Source organism: Trachemys scripta, chromosome 11 (genome assembly GCF_013100865.1).
Source record: "Trachemys scripta elegans isolate TJP31775 chromosome 11, CAS_Tse_1.0, whole genome shotgun sequence".
Lineage (NCBI taxonomy): Eukaryota > Metazoa > Chordata > Testudines > Emydidae > Trachemys > Trachemys scripta.
The window spans coordinates 3687328-3712905 of NC_048308.1; the positions used below are offsets into that span (position 1 = coordinate 3687328).

General features: G+C 43.1%; 1 protein-coding gene across 1 annotated transcript in view; it reads left to right on the top strand.

Annotated features, from left to right (window-relative positions):
• Positions 1 to 4777: 4777 nt before the first annotated feature.
• Positions 4778 to 25578, top strand: part of LOC117885095 (cytochrome P450 27C1) — a 36567-nt gene continuing 15766 nt past the window's right edge. The window contains exons 1-5 of the mRNA XM_034786244.1: positions 4778 to 5311; positions 15642 to 15832; positions 17295 to 17494; positions 20336 to 20545; positions 23864 to 24027. Coding sequence (XP_034642135.1) covers positions 4952 to 5311; positions 15642 to 15832; positions 17295 to 17494; positions 20336 to 20545; positions 23864 to 24027 — 1125 coding nt within the window. The 5' untranslated portion in view covers positions 4778 to 4951. The remainder of the gene's footprint in view (positions 5312 to 15641; positions 15833 to 17294; positions 17495 to 20335; positions 20546 to 23863; positions 24028 to 25578) is intronic.

Here is a 25578-nt window from a genome sequence, read left to right on the forward strand (position 1 = left end):
ACCTCATACTCATATATGACACTAACAGACAAACCCATGCGAAATGGGAAAGTATGCAGAGAACTCTGTGATGGAGGTATCTGCATAGATTGCCTGAAAAATTCTCCCCTGTGGAAGGAGTGTGTGGACATTCAGAAAAAGCAAAAGGCAGGGCTTTCTAACCACATGGCTTTTTAACTGCAGGGATGTCCAAAAATACATTGGGAAATCAAGTTCAATTCCTACCATCCTGGGGCAGCTGCATGGAAAGCTAGTTTTTCCGCATTGTTTCTGACAGTATGGATCATTCAAAAGCCAATGGTCATTTATATTCCTGGCTCCCTCAGTAAGGCAAGGAGGGAAAGTTAATTCTGTAAACGTCTACACACATTTTTTACTGGGATATCTACCAGTTTGAGGCTTGAGTGCTAGATTAGAGCAGTTCTTCCTCAGTTGCACTCCCCTCCAAAAGTGCTGCAAGTGCCCTAACTCAGTAGCTCCTAACTTTCCAGATTACTGTACTCCTTTCAGGAGTCTGATCTGTCTTGCGTACCCCCAAGTTTCACCTCACTTAAAAACTACTTGCTTACAAAATCAGACATAAAAATACAATTGTCACAGCACACTATTACTGAAAAATTGCTTCCTCTCTTCTTTTTATCATGTAATTATAAAATAAATCAATCCGGGCAGGTCGGTCTTCACCCATCCCATTATGGCGTGATTCCTGAAAAGTCTAGAGTGCCTGTACCCGCACGTCTGAGATCCGGTTCCCCCACGGGACCTGAATCTGCTGCTCTCAAAGTTCATGGGTCCTCCTTTTGAAACCCTAGCTTCCTGCCCCTCTCTTGGACGATGTCCTTCTTGATGGCTATAATGTCAATCTGGCGGGTGTCCGAGATCAGGGCGCTCACTTCGGAGCCGCCATATATGGTCTTCTACAAGGAAAAGGTCCAGCTGCGCCCGCATCCGGCTTTTCTGCCCAAGGTCGTTTCCCAGTTCCACACTGGCCAGGACATTTACTTACCGGTCCTCAAAAAAGGGAAAGGGACAAGGTCATCTTTTCAATAAGTGGGGGAAGGGTGTAGCCCAAAGTCCAGTGTGCTTCAACAGCAGCCTTGGGAAAAAACGGTTACCTACCTTTCGTAACTGTTGTTCTTTGAGATGTGTTGCTCATGTCCATTCCATTCTAGGTGTGTGCGCGCCCTGATCTCGGACACCCACCAGGCCAACATAGCTTTCTTGAACAACATGTGGAACTTATGTTGAACTGTTTTACTGTGTGCAAAGAATACACTGTATCCTGACAAAAGGGCCTGAAAAGATTTTAGGCATTAGTCCTTCCTGGGCTGGGAGGCAGGCCAGGAGCCCTAAACTAAATACAAGCCAGGTTTTAAATCAAGGAGGTATGCCATATGAGATTGTGCTGTGATCCCATTAAATATCAAAAGTCATATTATGAAAGTCAGCAAAAGTTGGAGGCAAATACAGTGGGACAAAGTGTATTATTTAAGTTAAAAAGACTGTGATAAGGGGCTTTCAAGGCTCAGGGTAACATCATGTATTGATATGAAAAAGAGCTGAAAGACTAGAAATGGGAAGAAATGTTTGTTGTAATCACTAAAATGTGTTTCAATTAGTTAGTGTTAAAAGACAGAGTGAGAATGATGCTATAGTCCAGTGGTCACGAGTGGGAAGGGAGAGAGCTTAGTTCCAGTTCCTTTGCTCCAGTGTGTTTTTAATTATTTAAATATTTATGCCTTAAACACCCTGATGCTGGTACACATTTGCCAAGTCTCAGAGCAGTTGATCAGACTATTTCCTGGGGTCATGTTTCTCCAGCAGAAAGCTTGCAAGTGAAAAGTTGTTATTTTGAATTATATATTTAAATTAAATAAATACATCATGGAATGAAATTGTGTGTGCACGCACAGTGCTTCCACATGCCCGCAGGGCTTCCACATGCCTGCTCGTCTGCCTTCACTGCCATTGGTACCACCCCATGTGCGCCTAGGGGCTCTGTGGACTGCCTGGGCAATTTAAAAGGGACTGGGGCTGCCACCGCTACCGGTACTGCAGCAGCGGTGGCAACCGGGGGCCCCTGGGCCCTTTTAAATCACCTGGGCCCCATGGCAATTATCCCCTTCCCCCCCATTCCCCACCCTAAGTACATATATATCACTAATTTGAACTCTATTCTGTTTGCACATAACAAATGTGATCAAGTGATGATCGAGGGTGCCTGGGACACACAAGTGTGATGCATGGTGGAAGGGGTGCATGCAAGTTTGGCACATGCAAACCAGATTGATTTGGCCAGGTGCACATACATCTTCTTTGGCAGGAGCAATGCTTTTCTTTCAGGCTTTATCCTACAGCAGAGGAGGGTTCATGTGTGACTGTTGACACATCATGGTTCATTCTCTACTGTTGATAAAATATTCTTTACCAACAAATGCACTTCTACCTTCTATCAATATCCCTCCTTTCTCACACACTTTGTAAACCCTCATCCCCGATTAAGCATTAACAAAACCTAGGAAATTAATGCACAAAATAACCCTCCCTCAATTTAACTGTCAAGCAGTTAAAGTTATTACACATACACCAAATCTGACATAAACCCACAAAAGTCCATCTAAGGCGGCTAGCTGTCCATCACACCCTCTTGCACATAACCTCTCACCAAACTACCCTCACAACACAACAGAACCAGTACACCAAATATTTGCAACTACTAATATTGAGGGGGAAATAATCTGATAAATGAGCATGTGCTGAAGGGCATAAGCAAGGGGATCAGAGTTAATACTAAATTAAGCTGTGGTTGTAGTAATGGTAATGTTATTAGCATCTTTCTGATTTCTTCTGAACACTTGTCTACCAGGAAGTTGTACTGTATATTCTCTTCCCGTTGCCCCCATTGGCTTGGAATGGTGAACCGTGGCCAGTGGGAGCTGCGATCGGCCGAACATGCAGACGCTGCAGGTAAACAAATCATCCCGGCCCGCCAGCGGATTTCCCTGACGGGCCGCATGCCAAAGGTTGCCGATCCCTGGGATATACAAACCTCTCACTGGAGAACGGGGCTAAGGAACAGCTCTGGGCCCAGGTGGCCCTGCTCAGACACATCTGCATAAGCTGGAGGCAGGGCTTTAAAAGGGAAGCAGAGCAGTTCAGAGGCAGGGCAGTGGAAGGGAGCAGATGGCTTCTCTGCTACTACCCAGGAGCTCATTGCTTGTTACCTGACAATACAGACTGTGCAAACCCACAAGGAAGAAACGGGACAAAGTGTGCAGGTCAGAGACTTTATTGGAATGGTTTACTCTGGGAAGCTCAAGGAGACGGGGTAGGAAGTGGTCCGGGGAGAGGGCAGCAGACTCTAAGGGGTCTACGAAAGGTGACTATGAAAATAAAGTTTCAGATGCCAGAAAAGGCATTCCATTTTTCTGATCAATCAAAAGTATGTGAATACCCCCACCTACAGGTCAAAACCCGGAAGTTTTGTCATTACTATAGAAGCCCACCATTTAGTGCCCTTTTTCATGCTACTTCAAATGTTGACGCCATGCCGAGCACGTTCAACATTTATAGTTGAATTCTGTTCAGTCTGTTTTCAGTCTAAGACTTCTATGGTGGGAGTCTGCAGACCACAGGTTGCATTTCCAAAACGGTCTGCATCTCCATTTGAAATGTTTTAAGGGTCCACAAATGGAAAAAAGGTTGAAAACCACTGGCATAGAATGATTAAGTCCTGAACATTATTGCCTTAGTGACAGCACTATATTTCCACTGCAGAAAAAGTGTTTTTACTACTGAATATTGGTGCTATAAAGTGTGGAAGTCTATTATTATTTTTCAGTGACAGGTTGTATAGTAGAGATGTGAGAAACAAAGACAAGGTAGAAACTGAAAAAGGAACAGTTATAACATGGAGAGCCAAGAAAGAAGGTTTTGTCTGGGCAAGCCAAGAGGCAATTAAGTCTGTAGAACAGAGGGACAGAATTGCCATGGATGAGGGAAAAGGGAAGTGTGGCCAGTGAAGCTGACAAAAAGGACTGAAGTAACTAAAAATTGCTGGAAGAAAGGATAAAAACAGATTTAATCTATAAAAAATAGCTATTACACACTATTTGATTTTAGCAGGCTTTTGTTGGTTCAATTCTTTTTAAAATTGTGCAAAAGAAATTGCTATCCAGTTTTAACTTTAATTCCCTGTGCAGAAAAAATAATCACAGTTCATTATAGATATGTACATATTTATCGAGAGTCAAAGGGTGGCTGAACATGACATGCAATTACAAGATAATGTTCAGTTGAAACTGTTCTACAAAAACATGCAGAAGTTACTTCTGGAGGAAAGTACAGCATACTGAGGAGAGATACTTGTGCAATAAATTCAAGAACAAAGAAAACATATGGGCAACCTGATTATCATCACAGGAATTGTTGGCAAACATATTTGCTGTAGAAAGGCACTGGTCTTTATATATGAATAAAAACGTTCTTGTATTTTATGGCACATTGAGTGGTAGTTACATAAGTTTTATTAAAATACCTTAGTATTTGCTAAAAGGTGGAAATGCTAGCTTTCAGGAAAAAAATCATTTACTAATCTTAACACCACTTTTTAATGAATGAGAAAACTGTAATCCATGAGAGATTTTTGCCAAAACAGGGGGTGGAAGGGTGGAATCTAAACCTTGATTGCTTCAGAGCAGGCTTAATTAGTAAATTTATCGGATTTGAATTAAAACAATAGGCTCATTTTATTCAAGTCTCATTCCAGACCACCACCCCTTTTCCTGCCTTAGGGGAGGGAGCCTTTAATAATGGTCTGTGTAAACCGATGCTCAGGCATTAAAAGATTGGAGAAGTGCTGCTTGCGCAAGTTAAAGCAGAAGAGAAACGGCAATCAAATAAAAAGCGGCTGCAGAAACCAAATAGAACTTTTACTGAATATAAGAAAAAAATGCCTCTTTTCACCAAAATCTTGACCAGCAGTTGCAAACAGGCGCTTGAGCCTGAGAAAAGGAGTTGCTTTTCTCGTGTGATTTTTGTCAGCGGGTTTCACCAACTGACCAAACGTTCTAGCAGCCAGACTTTGGAGGTGCAAAATAACACTACAACAGCAGCTGCTGCAACAGCAGCAGCAAAGGACAAAGAGGAGGCGATGGTGGCAGTTTCAGAGGGGGCAGAGGGACTCTTGAAACCCACTCAGCACCACCACTGCAACGTGAAGAGCCTGCAAGAAATGCCTGGACCCAAAACCCTCTCCAATCTAGTTGAGTTCTTCTGGAAGGACGGCTTTGGTCGCATTCATGAAATCCAGGTACAATTTAGTTAAAATAATCATGTTTTGATTTACTCTAGGATGTCAATTAAAAATAAAGTAGCTGCTTAATTAATGAGTTGATCCAGTTAATCCTGCTCGTCATTACAACGTCGTGTTGGTGCTGTTATGATAGAGTTGGGTGTTTCTTTACAGATCCCTGTTCTCCCCATTCAATCTTCATTTAATGAGTATTTTAGTGTTTGGCGACTTAAACCCTTGCTTTCTTCTTTCTTTCCACCAGAGAACACTATTAAAAACGTGCTTTTCAGCCATAGACAACAGAGTCTGCAAAAAATGTATTAGAATCTGCTTTCGTGAGAACAGATTTCTGGCTGATTCGTGTGTTGTTGTTTTTTTTCTCAAATCTCTTATCTAATTTTAGGGCTTTCTCTATCACCCACAAACCCAGCATCTCGTGGGGCTTCCTTTGCATCTTCCTCCTCCTCCTCCCTTTTTCGGGCGATATTTACCCGTCTTTTCAACCTTCGTTGTTTGGGGTTTTAGTGGGCACGACTGACTTGTTTAACGTTACACGTAGAGCTGAAGAAACCCAGCCATAACAATACCTGGCAGGGGGTGCTTTTTTCCCCCTTTGAGGAACACGCGGGAGGATTTTTCCTCAGATTTTACCGAAAACCAACCAACTCCGTCTCCAGGACAGTGTCAGCACCACAAAGCAGAATTTCGGTGACTTGCCATGAAAATTTGAATTACAACCTCCCTGAGGCTTGGGGCAGCGGCCACACTGTGCTGTGGGTGCGCACGTCTCTCTGGGGGCAGAATTGGGCCGTACAGCACATTGCGGGGGGGGGTTGTTCCCTCAGCTTTTTTCACCTACACCTCCCCCAGCGCTCATCAGTTCCTCAGAGAGACCATTTTGTCTCTTAACTCTCCCTCACTGCCCCCCCCACCCCCCCCGGCATGCAGCCCCTTCACGGGTCGGGCCCCTCAGGGCCGGTTTATGTGCATATGCCCGCGCTGGCTGTGTGTTAGCGTGAAGGCCGGCGGGGCTGCCGCTGCTGAGCTGTTTACACAGCCATCCCCCGCAGCAGCAGGCGGGCCATTTGAAACCCTCCCCCCACCCCTTCTGAGGCGGGGGGGGGGGGGGGGGGGGGGGGGCGCCCAAGGGGGGGGGGGGGGGGGGGGGGGGGGGGGGGGGACCCAGCCAACGGTCGCGGCTCCCCAACGTTCTAAAGGGGCTCGCGCTGCCCGAAGGGAGCCAATGGCGCGGCTTCCCCCACGTCCCCGAGGCAGCTGCCCTCCCTCCTGCGCCCCCTGTTGGCAGGCAGCGGGGGAACGGACCCCACGTGTGGGATGGGATGGGGTGGTTGTGTAGAGGGGAGGGGCTGGACCAGGGGATTCAGGGGGCCTGGGGCAAAGCAATTTTGGGGGCCCCTTCCATAAAAAAAAAGTTAGAATCATAGAATATCAGGGTTGGAAGGGACCTCAGGAGGTATCTAGTCCAACCCCCTGCTCAAAGCAGGACCAACCCCAACTAAATCATCGCAGCCAGGGCTTTGTCAAGCCGGGCCTTAAAAACCAGTTGCAATACTATATTCTTGTGGGGGCCCCTGTGGGGCCTGGGGCAAATTGCCCCACTTGCCCCCGCTCCCTCCCCCGGGCAGCCCTGGGCTGGACTAGGGTTACCATACGTCCGGATTTTCCCGGACATGTCCGGCTTTTTGGTTCTCAAATCCCCGTCCGGGAGGAATTTCCAAAAAGCTGAACATGTCCGGGAAAATAGGGAGGCATGGTAAGGGGACCCCGAGTGCGAATGGCTGCAGCAAAACTTACAACTCTCGCGATCTGCCGGGGCACAGAGGCGGCGGGCGGCATCCGAGCACGCAGCCGCCTCCTCCCCGGGCTCCAACTTTCCCGGCTCCCGCCACTCTCCACCGCACGCTGGGGCCGACGCAACTTCCCCAGCGCAACAACAGCCGGAGCCCGGGGGGCGGGAGGGAGGAGGGGGAATGCGGGGTGCTCAGGGGAAGGGGTGGAGTTGGGGCGGGGACTTTGGGGAAGGGGTTTGAATGGGGGCGGGGAAGGGGCGGAGGTGGGGCTGGGGCCCCCGTGGAGTGTCCTTTTTTTTTCAGTGTTGAAATATGGTAACCCTAGGCTGGACCCCTTATAGTGGCGGGGGAGGAGGCTTCCTTGTAGTGGGCAAGAAGTAAGAGCGATGCCAGCAGATCAGATCGAGGGAAGTGATTATTCCCCTCTGTTCAGCACTGGTGAGGCCACACCTGGAGTATTGTGTCCAGTTTTGGTCCCCCCACTATAGAAGGGATGGGAACAAATTGGAGAGAGCCCAGCGGAGGGCAGTGAAAATGATTAGGGGGCTGGGGCACGTGACTTACGAGGGGAGGCTGAGGGAACTGGGGTTATTTAGTCTGCAGAAGAGAAGAGTGAAGGGAGATTTGATAGCAGGCTTCACCTACCTGAAGGGGGGTTTCAAAGAGGATGGAGCTCGGCTGTTCTCAGTGGTGGCAGATGACAGAACAAGGAGCAATGGTCTCAAGTTGCAATGCGGGAGGTCTAGGTTGGATATTAGGAAAAAACTATTTCACTAAGAGGGTGGTGAAGCACTGGAATGGGTTACCTAGGGAGGTGGTGAAAACTCCTTCCTTAGAGGTTTTTAAGATCAGGCTTGACAAAACGCTGGCTGGGATGATTTAGTTGGTGTTGGTCCTGCTTTGAGCAAGGGGTTGGACTAGATGACCTCCTGAGGTCTCTTCCAACGCTAATATTCTATGATTCTTCTAAGAAGGGATGGGGGAACGAGTGACTGCAGGCTTGGGGGCCCCTTGGCCACAGCTTGGCTGTGTGCTCACTCATGTTGCACACACAGTTGTATGCACACTAAAGCCCCACACCCAGACGTGATAAACCACTCTGAGGTGGGCCAAGCGATGACACAGGTTAGGGCAGCTGAGGTACCACATGCTGATGCCAGATACTTAATTTGGGTGGGAGAGGACCAGTGTCTGGAGTGGGTGGTTAAAGGGAAGTCCCATGGCTCCTACAATCTGGCCTGTGGAACGAGCAGCCTAGACAATAGGTCATCATTTTGGTCTGTCTGGGTCAGAGAGCAAAGATGGAATGCAGGGTTGGGACCTGTCATCTCCATGCCCTGCACCTTCGCATTTGATAGGCCCCAGCCTGCAACGTGCCACTTTGCACAATTCCCAGGAGCAACAGGAGAGACGTGCGATAATTAGAGCATGCTGCTGACATAGCCTCTGGAATGTGTTTTAGAAGAACTCCCTCTTTTCAATCTTTGTTTTTTAAGCAGCCACTCTTTCCTATGCTGGGACTCCCTTCCCTCCCATCTGCATCTTCCTTGGACAAGTGGATTTAGGGTGAGCACCTGCATTTCAAGAAAATAAAGAACTGTATGAAAAATACAAGCTTGTGTTTCTTTTTCAGGGACAGGACCTTAAGGGGTTTCATGCCTGATACAAAATCAGACATTTGTAACACAGTATTGACCCTTTAGAATAATTATTGCTAGAAAAAATACTGTCTGATCAAATGTTTCTTTTTGTTAGATAACATTTGACTTTAGGCATCACATAAGGATGGTCCATTACAATACACTACAGCAGGCGTCAGCAACCTTTCAGAAGTGGTGTGCCGAGTCTTCATTTAGTCACTCTAATTTAAGGTTTCGCGTGCCAGTAATACATTTTAATGTTTTTAGAAGGTCTCTTTCTATAAGTCTATAATATATAACTAAACTATTGTTGTATGTAAAGTAAATAAGGTTTTTAAAATGTTTAAGAAGCTTCATTTAAAATTAAATTAAAATGCAGAGCCCCCCGGGCAGTGTGAGTGCCACTGAAAATCAGCTCGCGTGCCGCTTTCGGCACGCGTGCCTTAGGTTGCCTACCTCTGCACTACAGGGTGGGATGTCACTGTAGATAGGTTTGAATTTTCCCGCAGTAGTTACACCCACCATAGGAATCCCTGCTGCCTAAAATAACTTAACCTCAGGCTTTTGACCAGGGGATAGCTTTCCATCTGAATTCTGGGCTCTCCAGTGGTGTCTCCAGCTTTGCTAGATCACCATTCACAATTTTGTTTCTCTCTTGCTCGCTCTTAATTGCTGGCTAGGTGAGAGACCAGCTGTTGAAACTTCCTCTCTCTCTTCCTTGGTTGATCCCTTGTCACATTCTCTTTGGTTTCTCCATCTGCTCTTGCTACATGAGGCTGTGTGGGGACTGTGGTGAGGTACCATATAGAGAAGGGAGAAAAGGTATGCAGCATCAAGCAGTAGCGGAAAAAACAGTCATATAAGTCCCCTCCTTCCCTTGTTGGAGTCAAGCCGGTGGGGAGCAGGAGAGCTGAAATGGGCAAAATCCAGTGGGTCATGAGACAGTCAGAGGAAAGTTGTGGAGTTGTTAGACATTGAGGGAAGGGGAACAGAAAGGGATGGGGCAGAAAGAAGGGAAAAACTTGAATTGGGAAACGTTAGAGGAAGAGAGGAGCTCTTCACCCTTTGGAGGAAGAAGAGGGAACGGACACTGAAACCACTGCAGTAGGGAAGGGACTTGTGTGCCCTCCGAAGACACCACCCCTAAAGAAGGCAAAATTAAAAGCATATACTTCATTTTCTATCAAATTTGATTACCGGCTTTACAGTAGCCCAGGGTTAAGCAGGTCTGCTTCCCCTTCCTCTCCAGAAGAATGCAAAGACTGCAACTGTGGCTGCACTGGGGATATAAGGATGGGGGAGTGACCAAACTCCTTGGGTTATAGGTGGAGGGATCAGATGCACTCTAGCCTGTAAGGCCTTGTCTAAACTTAAAAGTTTTGCTTCCTTAACTATGCTGGCATAGTTCAATTCAAGCAGCAGAAACCCTGTTATGTAGATGAAGTTGTACCAGAGTAAAAGTGCTTATACCAGTATAGCTTATTCCAGTTCGGTGGACAAAGTATACTAGGCTACATCTACACTACGGGGGGGGGTCGATTTAAGATACGCAAATTCAGCTACGTGAATAGCGTAGCTGAATTCGACGTATCGCAGCCGACTTACCCCGCTGTAGGGACGGCGGCAAAATCGACCTCTGCGACTTCCTGTCGACGGCGCTTACTCCCACCTCCGCTGGTGGAGTAAGAGCGTCGATTCGGGGATCGATTGTCGCGTCCAGATGGGACGCGATAAATCGATCCCTGAGAGGTCGATTTCTACCCGCCAATTCAGGGTAGACTAGCATAAAGGCTCTATACCACTATGGCTGCATCTATGCTAGGGCTTAACTGTTGGTAAAAAATCACACCCATTAACAACATAAGTTGTGCCGTAAGTTAAAGCTTTTTAAGTGTAGACCAGGTCTAAGAAGCAGCAGCAGAGGTGTGATCTTGGGAATGGAAAAGGAGCAGAGAAGATAAAAAAGGAAGAGAGGGGAGAGGAAGGGGCAACTGCTGAGAAAACACAAGGTTATCAGGATAGAAATGTGAAAGATGGAAGGAAACAAAAATCAGGATGGAGAAGAGGGACTAAAAATTCCCGGGAAAGGAAAGGCAAAAAGGGCAAATTCAAACAAGTTGCTGTATTTTAGAGTAAAGATTATATGTTTTTTCCGTTCAGATTTTAAAAAATAGAGTAGAGTTAGACTCCTAAATCTTTAGTGAGGTCAATGGCAGCTGAACTTTAGTCTTCTATTTTTGAATTTCTTGGCCTAACTGGATTGGTAGCCATTTAAAACAACTGACACCCCCCCCCCAAAAGAAACAAAGCAAAAAATAATCTGTGTGTGTACAAGATAGACATCTGAGCCACATACAAAAATTAAATTACAACAGGGTTAGACCTACTCTGCAATATATTGCTTTCTTTAATTTTAACAACTAAAATATTTGTTAGTGCTATGAAAATTTTTGAAAATAACAATAATCAAAGAAACTAGAGATGGAAAAATCCTAAGTAATACATGCCTATATGCTTCTCCACTTTTCACAACCACTAAATAATAATACAGGATTTTCTCCTTAATCCAGTACAATTTGTGGAAGGAAAAATTGCAAAAAAAAGGTGTGAGGCAGTATATCTTATGTATTTTTTATTCAGTTTAGAGTCTCACAAAACATTTTACTTTACAAATCATGATGGCCTGTTTGCATATACTCTGTAACTGGATTAATAACACCCTGTTAAATTTAACAACAGAGTGAACATCAGGAATGAATTAATCTGAAACCTCTGGGTAACCATTGCAGCTATTTAAATTATGTTCTTTGAGACACAGAAATGTTCCATATGCAGAACATATGGTGGGGGGATTTAAGCATTTTTTTACAATGAAGGTTCTGTTCTCAGTAACCTGATTCCAGAATTTAATTGGCCAGAGCAGCAGTGCCTACAGCAACTCTGGGTAAAGGAAAAGAGTTTTGAGTTCAGTGGAGTTGGAGCTGTTGTGTTCCATCCGTAGGTTCAGAGAGAAGGAAAATAAAGGTATGGGGGAAGGGTTTGGACTCTGACAATTCAAATGTTGTGTGTGAAGTACAGCATGACATGAGGGAGTAGGGAGACAAGGTAGGATATTTTTAATAATTGTAACAAGAAACAAAAATGGAATTAATGGGTTTGTGACATAAAATATCAAACAGACCTTTCAGCCATATCTGCAATATACCTGTGATGCACAAAACACCATTTTGTTTATTATTTTATTATTATTTTTTACAAGTAATGTCCCCAGATGAGCTAGAGGCTGTACAGTCACAAGGGAAGGCAATATTCCTGCCCTGAAGAGTTATCTTCTATTTCTATTATTTATGGAAAGAACACCTATTTCATTAGATTTCACTCCTCAAAATTTAGTCCAAATTTGTCTTTATTGAATTCTAGCATATAAATCTCACCATAAAGAGTATAACTGAATGTACGTATGCTATAAGAACATAGTACAATATGTTAAAGAATGATTAATTCTGTCCAAGGTTATTACAGGCAATTGAACATCTCATCTGTACAATAGTGGAAGATTAAGGAATACTACTCAAATTAAATTTGCTCTCTTGATGGTGGATTTTTTCCAATCCTGATTCTCTGATTGTAAATTTTCTTAACATAAGAACAGCCATACTGGGTCAGACCAAAGGTCCATCTAGCCACGTATCCTGTCTTCCAACAGTGGCCAATGCCAGATGCCCCAGAAGGAATGAATAGAACAGGTAATCATCAAGTGATCCATCCCCTGTTGCCCATTCCCAGCTTCTGGCAAACAGAGGCTAGGGACACCATCCCTGCCCATCCTGGCTAATAGCCATTGGTGGACCTATCCTCTATGAATTTATCTAGTTCTTTTTTGAACCCTGTTATAGTCTTGGCCTTCACAACATCCTCTGGCAAGGAGTTCCACAGGTTGACTGTGCGTTGTGTGAAAAAATACTTCCTTTTGTTTGTTTTAAACCTGCTGCCTATTAATTTCATTTGGTGGCCCCTTTTTGTGTTATGAGAAGGAGTAAATAACACTTCCTTATTTATTTTCTCCACACCAATCATGATTTTATAGACCTCTATCATATCCCCCCTTAGGCGTCTCTTTTCCAAGCTGAAAAGTCCCAGTCTTATTAATCTCTCCTCATACAGCAGCTGTTCCATACTCCTAATCATTTTTGTTGCCCTTTTCTGAACCTTTTCCAAGTCCAATATATCTTTTTTGAGATGGGGTGACCACATCTGCACGCAGTATCCAAGGTGTGGGCATACCATGGACATATATAGAGGCAATATGATATTTTCTGTCTTATCATCTATCCCTTTCTTAATGATTCCCAACATTCTGTTCGCTTTTTTGACTGCCGTTGCACATTGAGTGGAAGTTTTCAGAGCACTATCCACAATGACTCGAAGATCTCTTTCCTGAGTGGTAACAGCTAATTTAGACCCCATCATTTTATATGTATAGTTGGGATTATGTTTTCCAGTGTGCATTACTTTGCATTTATCAACATTGAATTTCATCCGCTAATTTGTTGCCCAGTCACCTGGTTTTGAGAGATCCTTTTGTAGCTCTTCACAGTTTGCTTGGGACTTAACTATCTTGAGTAGTTTTGTATCATCTGCAAATTTTGCCGCCACACTGTTTACCCCATTTTCCAGATCATTTATGAATATGTTGAATAGGACTGGGCCCAGTACAGAACCCTGGGGGACACCACTATTTACCTCTCTCCATTCTGAAAACTGACCATTTATTCCTACCCTTTGTTTCCTATCTTTTAACCAGTTACCAATCCGTGAGAGAACCTTCCCTCTTATCCCATGACTGCTTACTTTGCTTAAAAGCCTTTGGTGAGGGTCTTTGTCAAAAGCTTTCTGAAAATCTAAATACACTATATCCACTGGATCCTCCTTGTCAACATGCTTGTTGACCCCCTCAAAGAATTCTAGTAGATCGGTGAGACATGATTTCCCTTTACAAAAACCATGTTGACTATTCCCCAACAAATGATGTTAATTTATGTGTCTGACAATTTTGTTCTTTACTATAGTTTCAGCCAGTTTGCCTGGTACTGAAGTCAGGCTTACTGGTTTGTAATTGCCGGGGTCTCCTCTGGAGCCCTTTTTAAAATTGGCATCACATTAGCTATCCTCCTGTCATTTGGTACAGAAGCTGATTTAAATGATACGTTACAGATGACAGTTAGTAGTCCTGCAATTTCACATTTGAGTTCCTTCAGAACTCTTGGTTCTTCTACACCACCTCTCCTGCTAATGGATTTTTATTATCTATATCTACTAAACCTCTACCTCGATATAACGCTGTCCTCAGGAGCCAAAAAATCTTACCACGTTATAGGTGAAACCGTGTTATATGGAACTTGCTTTGATCCACCGGAGTGCGCAGCCCCACCTTCTGGAGCACTGCTTTACCACATTATATCCAAATTCGTGTTATATCGGGTGGCATTATATCGAGGTAATGGTGTATCTCCTAAAGTGGTTTTGTGGCTTCACCTCGGCCTACATTTAGTTCCTAATCCCTCCTCCGATATATTCAAAATTAATTCCTGAGAGATGGGTGCTTCATTTCAAGACCATCTCTGAATGAAATTTGTTAATCTTTTCCTATTTGTTGGGAAAGATAGAGCATCGCTCTGTAAAATAATCTCCTAGGAAATCTTTTTGGTATTTTTTTTTATTGTTGAATGTTTCTCAATTCCTCTTTCTTAATTGCCTGCTCTTTGCCTCCAGCTAGTATTCATGGATCACTCAGCAGAGATATCTTACTAGATAAGTAGAACATCCTCCACCTCTTCTTTTCCACCACCTGACAGTATATGTCTTTTTTGAGATGTTTGTCATAATAAATCTACTCTAAAATTTGGAGATTTCAATGCAGTGCTGTTGTGCTGGCAGCCCTAATGGTAATGCCATTAAGTAGATAGCTCAGTGGTTTGAGCATTGGCCTGCTAAACCCAGGGGTTGTAAGTTCAGCCCTTGAGGGGGCCACTTAGGGATCTGGGCAAAAATCAGTACTTGGTCCTGCTAGTGAAGGCAGGGGGCTGGATTCAATGACCTTTCAGGGTCCCTTCCAGCTCTATGAGATAGGTATATCTCCATATATTTAAAGAATAAGGAACGCACTAATTGCTCCATTTATTGGAGAGGGACACGTGAGCCTTTTTAAAACAAAAAAGTACAAATTTACTTCATGATTATGCTTCTGACCCCCCTTTACTTCCATCCTTTGTTTTGATCTTTTCAGGGCTGATCTTTTATATGAGACCAATATTTTTATAATGGAGCACTGCACAATAGGTTGATATGGGGAAGAAACAGTTGTGTCACTCTTTTGGACATGAGCTTCACATTTCCCTACTCCACAAGTCCTTTCACCTCTTCAATATTCAGTGTAGCTAGCCCTTTGTGACATGTGGAGGTCTGGGGTCTTTCCAGCCTCAAAGATCCTGCATAGCAGTGGCCTCCCCTTCTGGTCATAGTGAGTTTTTCAAGAGTGATGATGTTTTCTAGTGACACTTCCAGCTATTGCTTGATTGAAGAGCTTGGGACTTCGATCTGGATCCAACACATGACTACTCACTGTTCTGCCACTAGATCATCAGGCTGGTCTTCAACTCCTGTCTTTCAAGTAATGAAATATCTTTGAAGATGGCTGATATTCAGAAGCATGGTTTGCTCCCGAAAAACTTACTCTGTTTCTGAAGTGCTACCACTGCAAACTCTCCCCTCAGTAGACTAAGTGGCATTTTATGTCAGTGCAAATTGATATGTTCTATAACAAAAGTATCCGTTTCCTTTGCCTTTATTTTTTTTTCCATAATGTTTTTCTTCTCTGATTTGTTGTTGATGTTGCAGCAAAAACACACTCAGGAATATGGAAAGATCTTCAAGTCTCACTTTGGTCCACAGTTTGTAGTGTCCATTGCAGATCGAGACATGGTTGCCCAGGTGCTCCGGGCGGAAGGTAGAACTCCACAAAGAGCTAACATGGAATCCTGGCAAGAGTACAGAGATTTAAGAGGGAGAGCTACAGGACTTATTTCTGCGTAAGTATAGTCACTTTTTTCCCTTCTTAATTTATATTATCAAAGTATGTTACTCTTCTGAAGTACCATATAAATCAGCCTGGTGTTTTTTTCATTTAGCATATGATTGATTCAAGAAGAGTTATCTGCCTCTGAAAGCTTGCATGTAACATGATTTTGTGTGTGTGTGTGGGTGTATGAGGGTAATTGTCCTTGTGGAGCATTCACAGTAATCAATGATGTAATGTGTTTATGTAAAAGGGAACCAATCTTTTTGTGAGTCATAGCCATTCTCTTACTTTGATGAGATAAAATTGCAGTAGCAAAAGGCTTTATATAGTGAAAGCCTGATAATGCATTTAACATTCACATTACACTAAAATCTCAAGGTTAAAATATAGGCCAGAGTCAAAATAATGGCTCCTTGTTGATATATAAGAATTGGAAAAGGTACAGAGAAGGGCAACAGAAATGACTGGGGTATAGAACCGCTTCCATACGAGGAGAGATTTAAAAAGACTGGGACTGTTCAGCTTAGAAAAGAGCTGAATAAGGGTCGGGGGGATGTGATACAGGTCTATAATATTGTACTTACGTTTCAATGTATAGTATACAGAGCAGTATAAACAAGTCATTCTCTGTATGAAATTTTACTTTGTACTGACTTTGCTATGCTTTTTATGTAGCCTGTTGTAAAACTAGGCAAATATCTAGATGAATTGGTGTACCGCTTGAAAGACCTCTGCGTACTCCCTGGTTGAGAACCACTGTTCTAAGTTATGTAATTTTTAATGTATTAATGATCTGTCTTGAACTTCTCATACTGTAGGTTGTTAGGTCTCGAAAAGTACCATTTCTCACAGAAAGTAAACTTTTCTCACAGAAAACTTCCCCTAGATTTGGAATAAACATAACTGGGCTTGATATGCCAATAACAGGATTTGGTATATTAAATCAGACCAGTGGTCCATGAAATCTGGTTATGCTGGATGTTTTTGGGAGAAAAGCACCAAATCTGTATAAAAGAAAACAAATTAGCAAAGATAAATGTATATTTAAAATTTTATTTTAATGGGAATAAAACCAGAATCTCAGACGTGTTTTGTTGGTCAGGTACTGTATGTATTTAGCAGGTGTGACTAAACAGTTATCTGAAGGCACTTCCAGAATACTGAGAGAGTCCTAAAGCTCTAACCAGTACACATTAATTAACTTACAAACTTGATTGGGTACTGTAACAGTGAGGTGAATTAGACAATGGAATGACTTGCCACCTGTAGTAAATACAGAATAAGAAACATAAGAACATATTACTTGACACTTCAGTGTCCGCTATACACCTTTCCAGTAGTGATTTCAGTTTTACCAATGAATTTGTTTATCACTTGCTAATGAGAGACTCTTATTTAATTCATGAACTTCCTGCCCAGCTAATGATTACCAGGAAGAATTATATATAGATATTTTAAATTATTTCTTCTAGGGAAGGGGAGCAATGGCTAAAAATGAGGAGTGTACTAAGGCAGAAGGTCCTGAAACCCAAGGATGTGGCTGTTTTCTCTGAAGGAGTCAATGAAGTCATCACAGATTTAATTAAGAGAATCCACACGCTCAGGAGTCAAGAGGAAGATGGGGAAACCGTGACCAATGTTAACAACCTTTTCTTCAAGTATTCCATGGAAGGTGAGAGACAGACCATATAATATCTGGAAAGAAAATTAATGCTAAACCATGTGATTATAATTAGGCATTTTTTTATCATAAACTGCCACTGCCACACTCAAGCTAATTTAAAACAATCAGAGGGCTTGATCCTACAAATGCTTCACTTAACTAGCGCCTGCCTAAATTCTGTCTGCAGTTTCAACCGGGAAAAATATTTTTCTTCAGTGCCTACATGTGCCTAACTGTGGGGTTCTTACACTTTCTTCAGAAGCATCTGGCTACTGTTGGAGACAAAGATACTTGACTAGATAGATCTCCAGTCCAATCAAATATAGCGATTCCTATGTTCTTGTGTAACTGTTATGTAGCATTGTTTTTGTGCATTTAAACATTTGTTTTATTCCTTTCCCAAATATCTGATTTTCAGCAGTGGTTGAATTATTGTTTTTTGTTTTAAAGTTTCATGTGGTTCTTTAACTGACACTGCATGAACTAGAGAGACAAGAGGAGTGAGGTAATGTCTTTTATTGGATGAACTTCTGTTGGTGAGAGAGACAAACTTTTGAGTTTACACAAAGCTTTTCTTCAGATCTGGGAAACTTAGAGTGTCACAGCTAAATACAAGATAGAACAGATTGTTTAGCGTAAGCAGTTAACACATATTTCCAGGGATCCTTCAAAGTGAAGTGGCCTGTTGACACCCCTCCTGTCATAGGGAGGAAAGAAAGTGGTGGTGGGAAGCAACTGGGAAGGCATTGTTAGTGGGTTATAGATTGTTGTAATAAGCCATAAATCCTGTGTCTCAATTCAATCCATGGTTTTTAGTGTCTAGCAAAGTTATGAACTTAAGCTCCCAGGCTCATCTTTTGAAATGTTGTGCAGGTTCCCTTTGAGGTTGAAGACTGATAGGTTAGATCTAGAGTGATCGCTTTGTGAAAAGTGTTCACCCACAGATGATAGGGTGTTTTTATCTTTTATCATTTTCCTGTGTGAGTTCATTGGAGAGTGTAATGATTGTCTGGTTTCACCCACATAGTTTCTGTTGGGGCATTGAGTGCACTGAATGAAGTACACTACATGTTGCTATAGGCATGAGTAGTAGTACCCATGAATCTTGAAAGGTGTATGTCGGGGGTGTCGATCATTGTAGCAGTGGAGGTATGTCTGCAGGTTTTGTATCTGTTGTTTTGGTTTTGATCTGGTGCTACTTTGAGGTGGTGTGTCCCTGGCCTGTGGGGAGCTTGCTTCTGATGATGAGCTTGGAGAGGTTGGGGGGTTGTTGGAAGGCCAGAAGAGGGGGTTCAGAAAAGATTTATTTCAGGATGGGTCCCCATTGAGTATGGGTTGTAGTTGTTCAATGACACCCCGTATGGGTTCCAATATGGGGCACTAGTGACAAGTGGTAGGGGTGTGTGGTCAGAGGCGGTTTTATTTCTGTATTGAAACAGGTTCTCTCAGGGTATTTGGCAGGCCTGTTCTATGATGCAATCTTCTTTTCTGGTGGAGTGTCCTTGTTTGTTGAAGGCAGTTTTGAGTGTGTTAAGGTGTGTATCCCAGACTTTCTCCTCAGAGCATATTCTGTGGTATCTGAGTGCCTGGTTGTAAGTAACCGATTTCTTGGTGTGTTTGAGGTGGTTACTGGATCTATGAAGGTAGGTGTGGTGATCCGTGGGTTTCTTGTATATAGTTGTGTGTAGGGTTCCATTGTTGAAGCTTATTGCAGTATGCAGGAAGCTGATGCTTGTATGGGAATATTCCAGATAGAATTTAATGGATAGGTGGTAGTTGCTGAAGTTGTGCTGGAAGTCTATAAGGGAGTTTAAGTCATCTGTCCAGAGAACGAAAATATCATCAGTGTATCTCAGGTATATCATTGGTTTCGTAGTTCATTTGTCCAGAAATAATTCTTCAAGGTGGCCCATGACGAGGTTGGCGTATTGGGGAGCCATCCTAGTACCCATAGCTATTCCCATAGTTTGGACGAAGTGTGTGTTGTTGAATGTAAAAATGGTTATGGGTGAGGATGAAATGGATGAGTTTGGCGATGTATTTGGGGTAGATATGAGGTTTGTCCAATGTCTTGTAAATATTTGGGGCAGACAGCTATGCTGTCATTGTGAGGGATATTAGTGTATAGGGAGGTGACATCCATAGTGGCAAGAATGGTGTTCTGAGGGAGGTCGTTAATACTGCAGAGTTTGTGGAGGAAGTCAATTGTGTCCTAGAGGAAGCTGAGCCTTTGTGTGATGAATGGTTTGAGGATGTTTCTATGAGTCCTGATGTTCCTTCAGTAAGAGTGCCATGGCCAGATACGATGCGTCCGCTTGGATTCCCTTGTTTGTGAATCTTGGGAAGCATGTAGAAGGTCCCTGGGGTTGGTTCGTGGAGGATGAAATTGTAGAGTTTTTCTTGGACACAGACGCCGGCTTCCTCAGGGCCCTGGGGGTGCTCAACCCTTCCACTCTGCCCCAGATTCTTGAAAGCTCTAATTAAGAGTCTACAGAAAAGTGATGTGTGTATGTGTTTGGTTTTGTTTTAGTTTTATTTAAAGAAAGTATGGAAAATATAAACATGAGTCAAATAAGGGACCCATCTATTAAAAAGGAGATAAAGGAGATGTTAAAGTTATTTCTTTTATCATAGAAAGGACACATAAGGAGGTCATTTAATCTACCCTCTGTTTTATAAGGGACTGTATTATCCCTAAACCATCTCCAGTAAGTGCTAGTCAAACTAATTAACCATATTTTTGCAGACTTGGTTATGTTCCTTTACCTTTTCATTCTGTACCATAAATAACTCAAAGAAAAAAAGAAAGAATGAAGGGACTGTAAATTCTGTGACTTTTCTCCTGTGCAGGTGTGGCAACTATTCTGTATGAATCCCGATTGGGCTGCCTGGAAAACAACATCCCAGAGAAGACTGTGGAATACATTGAGGCTCTGGAGTTGATGTTTAGCATGTTTAAGACAACTATGTATGCAGGGGCAATTCCCAAATGGCTTCGTCCATTTATTCCAAAACCCTGGAGAGAGTTCTGCAGATCCTGGGATGGACTCTTCAAATTTAGTAAGATTTAACAATAGCAAAGTTCAACTTTGTCTCTGTAGCTGCTGTCACTGTATTTGAATAGAGCTTGTTGCATTTGTACCCTAAAATTATAGTAAGAAACTGGGGAAGAGGAAGAAAAGTAGGAATAAACTACAGTGAGAAGTATTAAGGGATTATGTAGGGTGGTACAGTAAGAGAAACTAGATGAACATTTGGGATACGTATCAGAAAGAACTTCTTGACAATGAGATCTACTAGGCTGTGGTGCGGTAATCTTTTAAGAGGAGTGGTGGAAGCCGCACTGATTGGGACAATTGGAAGTAGACTGAACAGAAAACTAGGAAAAGCATTCTAGGAAACAATCCTTTATTGGCCAAGTGATGGACTGTGCAGCCCAACAGATCTTTTCCATCTCTATCTTCTATGTTTCTGGGAAATCATGCTTATCATCCAGAGGTTAAAGATATTCTGACATTTGCTTTTTTGCTAAAGCTTATTTGTTTTATTACCCCAATTACCCATCCACCTTGTTTGTCTGTCTTATTCACCTGTTGCATTTCACAAGCCAAAGCCGAGCACGGGGGCCAAGGTTTTTCAGGAATTCCAGAGATATGTTATCATAGCCTGCAGCTGTTCCACACTTGATGCTACCCAGTGTCTGTTCCAGCTCTGTTACAGTGAATGATTCTGGGCAGCTTCTGATCTGGTGTACATATTTAAACATACATCATTTGTTCCTCACTTGTCTTCGCACCTGTTTCTCCAAAGGTGCTCTAGCCACTTTAAGTAGGTGTCCAGCTACTTGGTTGGGTGTCATTGAGAATCGGCAGAGTGCAGGTGGCTGCTGCGCTGCTCCAAGGCATCAGAGCAAACTCCAACACTTGTGGCTGGAGCGGGTAAAGCTCATCCTCTCGGTTGTCTCCTTCCATCTGGCTCAGCGAGCAGTGTCCAATGATTCGATCAGAGGGCCAGTGACATCTGGGTCACCAGATGCCTCATACTGCTCGAGCAAGGCAGTGCTCTCCTCGTCAAGAGAGGGGATGTAGACTGGGCGGCAACCGCATGGGATGGCTCTGTAGATAGCACCACAGAAGCAACGGCAGGTCTCATTTACTGAGATATGCCGGGCTGGTATTGTCACCACACTCTTCTTATGGCCTTCTTATGTTCTTACGTAAAAGTTTGAAAAATATTCCATTTGGAAACAATTTTGCCAATATGGTCTAGTTAGTCCCTTATTTTTCATTACCGGTTCATTATTTATTTTCATCTGTTCTGTTGCTTGTTCCTCACTTGAAGTCAGAATCATCTGTTAAGCACTTTTTCAAAACCTATTCAATTTAACGGAAGTTTTTTTCCCATTGAGTTTAGTGGAGTTTTGGAACAGAAGCTCTGTGACAAAACCATCATCTCTTCAACTGATTGTGAACAAAATGAGGAATCAGCTCATGAACTCTGCATGAAATGCACTCAGTATTTCTTAAAACATACCTACTACTTAAAAAAGATGAGGGAAGAAAAGTAAGGGAAAGTATGGCATGTGGTTTGAAACATTCTATTTACAAGCATTTCAGTGGCCTATAATCACTCTGAGGAAGTGGAGTTCTGTTTTCATATTTCTCATTTAAAATTTGGGGGTATCAAAAACCCTCTAATATTTTTACCCTGCAGAAATAGTGCTAGAAACTGCATGCGTCTGCATATTATTTCATTCATATTGTAGCAGAATCTTCTTTTTCTAAATTCCCCCAAATGTATACTTTTTGAGAGAAGATTTGAGGTTCTTTCAGATTATTAACTATCTAAATCTGTCATATGGCTGGAGCTGTATTGACCTATAGTAATTACTCCTGAGCGAATTATGCGCCAAAAAATTAAAAATTATGGACCCCCCAAAAATTATTTTAATATGATTTTAAAATTCTGACTGTAGGGGGCTCTGTGGAGGCGGGCAGGGGGGTGGTCCAGGTATGGGGAGATGGGGCTTGGCAGAGGGGGTCTGAGTGTGGGGGGCTCAGTGGGAGGGTCCAGTTGGTGGGAGGGTGGGGATCCAGGTGCAGCTGGTTGGGGCTCAGTGGGGTGGGAGTCTGGGTGTGAGGGGCTCAGCAGAGGAGTCTAGGTGTAGGGGGTTAGGGCTTGTCAGGGTGAGGGTTCCATGGGCCTGCTTAACAGGGAAGTCCCAGATGCAGCCAAGGGGACGCCACACGCCGGGTTCCTGCTTCCCCCTGCGATTCCTCATCCCCTTTCTTCCCCATCTCACCCCCCTCCCCGATTGCCCCATCCCCCTCTCCTCACTCCCACATTCCATTCCGCCACCCTATTCCACCCCCTCTTCCTTTCCCACTGCCTCTTCCCCTCAGCCCCCCTTCACCCAGTCGCACCATGGTCACTCACTGTTGCACAGAAAACAGGAAGGCTCCCAGCACACAGAAGGGGAGCATGACTGGCATTAGGATCCAAGAGGCGGCATTCAGCTGCAGAGTCAGTGGAACCCATACGCAGCCTCCTTCAGCTGGGCAGCTCTGCGGTTGCAGAAATGAGGGGCAGGGGGCAGTGGCAGGTAACCCTGTGTGCTTCCTCCATGCCTCGCCTCTGTTTGGGTGGGGGGAACTTCCCCCCAACTGCACCCATGGTCATCCCCCCACCCATGCGAAGCATAGGCATTCTGTGAAGGGGTGTTTCCTGCAGAATTTCCTCAGGACTAAAATTAAAGATAAGCAAGATCTATCAGGAAATCAAGTCCATACCCTACGCATATAAAATTATTCCCTATAATACATTTTTGATTGCTTTAAAGAATTCATTTGATGGGGTTTCTATCATTTCCCCTTGTGGAACAAGCACCTCCAAAAACAAACAGCCCCTTCCCCTGCAGACCTCTGATTAATATTAACAGCAACTGAACAACAACAGAATCCAATCTCTTTGTTTTCAGCTTTCTTTTTCACATTGTTTCTTTTTTGCAGTAGTGCCTGCTGTGAAAAAGGAATTAAAATATAGGTGGAGATTCTGTGCTTTACCAAGATCACCTGTTTTTGTGTGTGTGTGTGTGTGTGTGTGTGTATGTATGTATGTATGTATGTATGTATGTATGTGCGGTCTTCGTACAAGAATATGCCAATTATGGTTCTTTTTTCTACGAGGTCAGCATCTGACCAATCTGTGGGGTGGTTTAAGCATTGCGGTATGACCTCTTCTTTAGCATCACCCATCTCTACACCTGAGGTGCCATGTTTGTAATCATCGAAGTATAAATCGGAAAGAAGGGATGGAAGAAAAGAAGGGCTGAACAATGATTAGGGGAATTTTTTAATTTTTTTTTTTGTAATTTAAAAGGTCAAATCCACGTTGACAACAAGATAAAGGATATTCAGTCCCAATTGGACCAAGGAGAAGAAGTAAAAGGTGGGCTACTCACCTATCTCCTATTGAGTAAAGAGCTTACGGTGGAAGAGATCTATGCCAATATGACTGAAATGCTTCTGGCAGGAGTGGACACAGTAAGCTTATTATTATATCATTTTCTGTTTGGACAATTTTATTGCTGTATAAATCCACTCCATTTGCAACCTAGTGCCAGTGATATGTAAGCGTTTTTGTGCATCATAAATTGTATGTATGAATCATAGTAGTAATGGAAAATACATACTAGTTCATATAGTCCATCCACTGAAGCCAAAATGTACTCTCTACAGTGCAATTTGATTTTGAACTTTGTAAGTGATGGGGCTTCCACCATTTCCTGTGGGACGCTACTTCACAGTCTAATAGAAATATATGTATTTGTTAGTTTTTCTTAAATTCCCTTTTCTAGTTTGGCGATGGAATAAATATGTAATGGCCCTTCAGAAAAACAGAAATAGGCAACTCTATTGAGGTTCTCTATTTAAAAAAATAGGTATATTTAGAACTTGCTAATGGATTTTGGTATATGTACAATTAATCATTGAGAGACATTATAGATAAGATACGTGGCATCTGTTAAAGTCCCTTTGCGCCACTAGCCTGATAACAAGGGGACCATAGACCAACTGTAAGGGGATGATGTGAAGTCACTAGCATGGAGGAAGCTTGACCTCTGTGCCATCTTTCTGCCATCCCTCCTGGTAAAGGGGACATGATGGGGTGTGGTGGGGGCATTCTAAGGCAGGATGGAGCCGGGGCGGGGGGGAGGCGAGGCTAGAGTATGATGCACATAATGCCTAAGAAACCATTCTTGACAGTCCATGTTAGAACATCCCTGTGGATTAGAGACTGGGGTGGCATAAAGGTGGTTTTAGAGCCAACGATGCCTTCCCTGCCCCACAGCGTGGGCTCAGCACAGCTGAGAATTGCATTCTAGGATTGGGTTCATCCACAGAGATATAAATGAGCCATGTGCTGGAGACTGTAATAAAGCAAGCTTTTGGGATCAAGCCTAGAAGGGTTTGATGAAGATATACAACCCCATACACGCTTGTTTGCCAGTAAGCTTGAAATAAAAATCCAGCTCATTTATTGCTAATTGGATTCAGCTTTTTCTGGTGTGAGAGCGGTCTGGAGGGATTCAGGATGGTTGGGAAAAAAGAAACGTTATTAGCCTCCGAACAAAAAGCATATGTAATTTCTGTATTGAGAATTACTTCACTGATTAAGTTTTCCAGAGGCTTATGAGCTTGGTGAGCTTTTTATTGTTGTTTATTTAAATAAAACACAATTTATTCATCTCATTAGTTTTCCAGCCCTTCAAAGCCCTAATTTTCCACTTTTAGGCTGAGAGAGTTTTCATTAAACCGAAAGGGCAGTGTACTAGTTCACGACAACAGACTCTGTGTTTGCATTTATACAGCTTTCTCAACTGACAATGATTACTTTATGAGAAACCTGTGCTTCTGGCTTTCCCCTTCTGGTACATGACAGAAATGGAGGGAGCCCTGTTTCTCCACTGCTGTCATTTCAGGTTTTGTTACATGATGGAAACTGAAAGAACTCACAAGGATTATTAAAGATTTAGAATAAATTTGTAAAGCTGTTATTTGGCTTCCAAGCATTTTGGCTGTTGTAGCACAGAG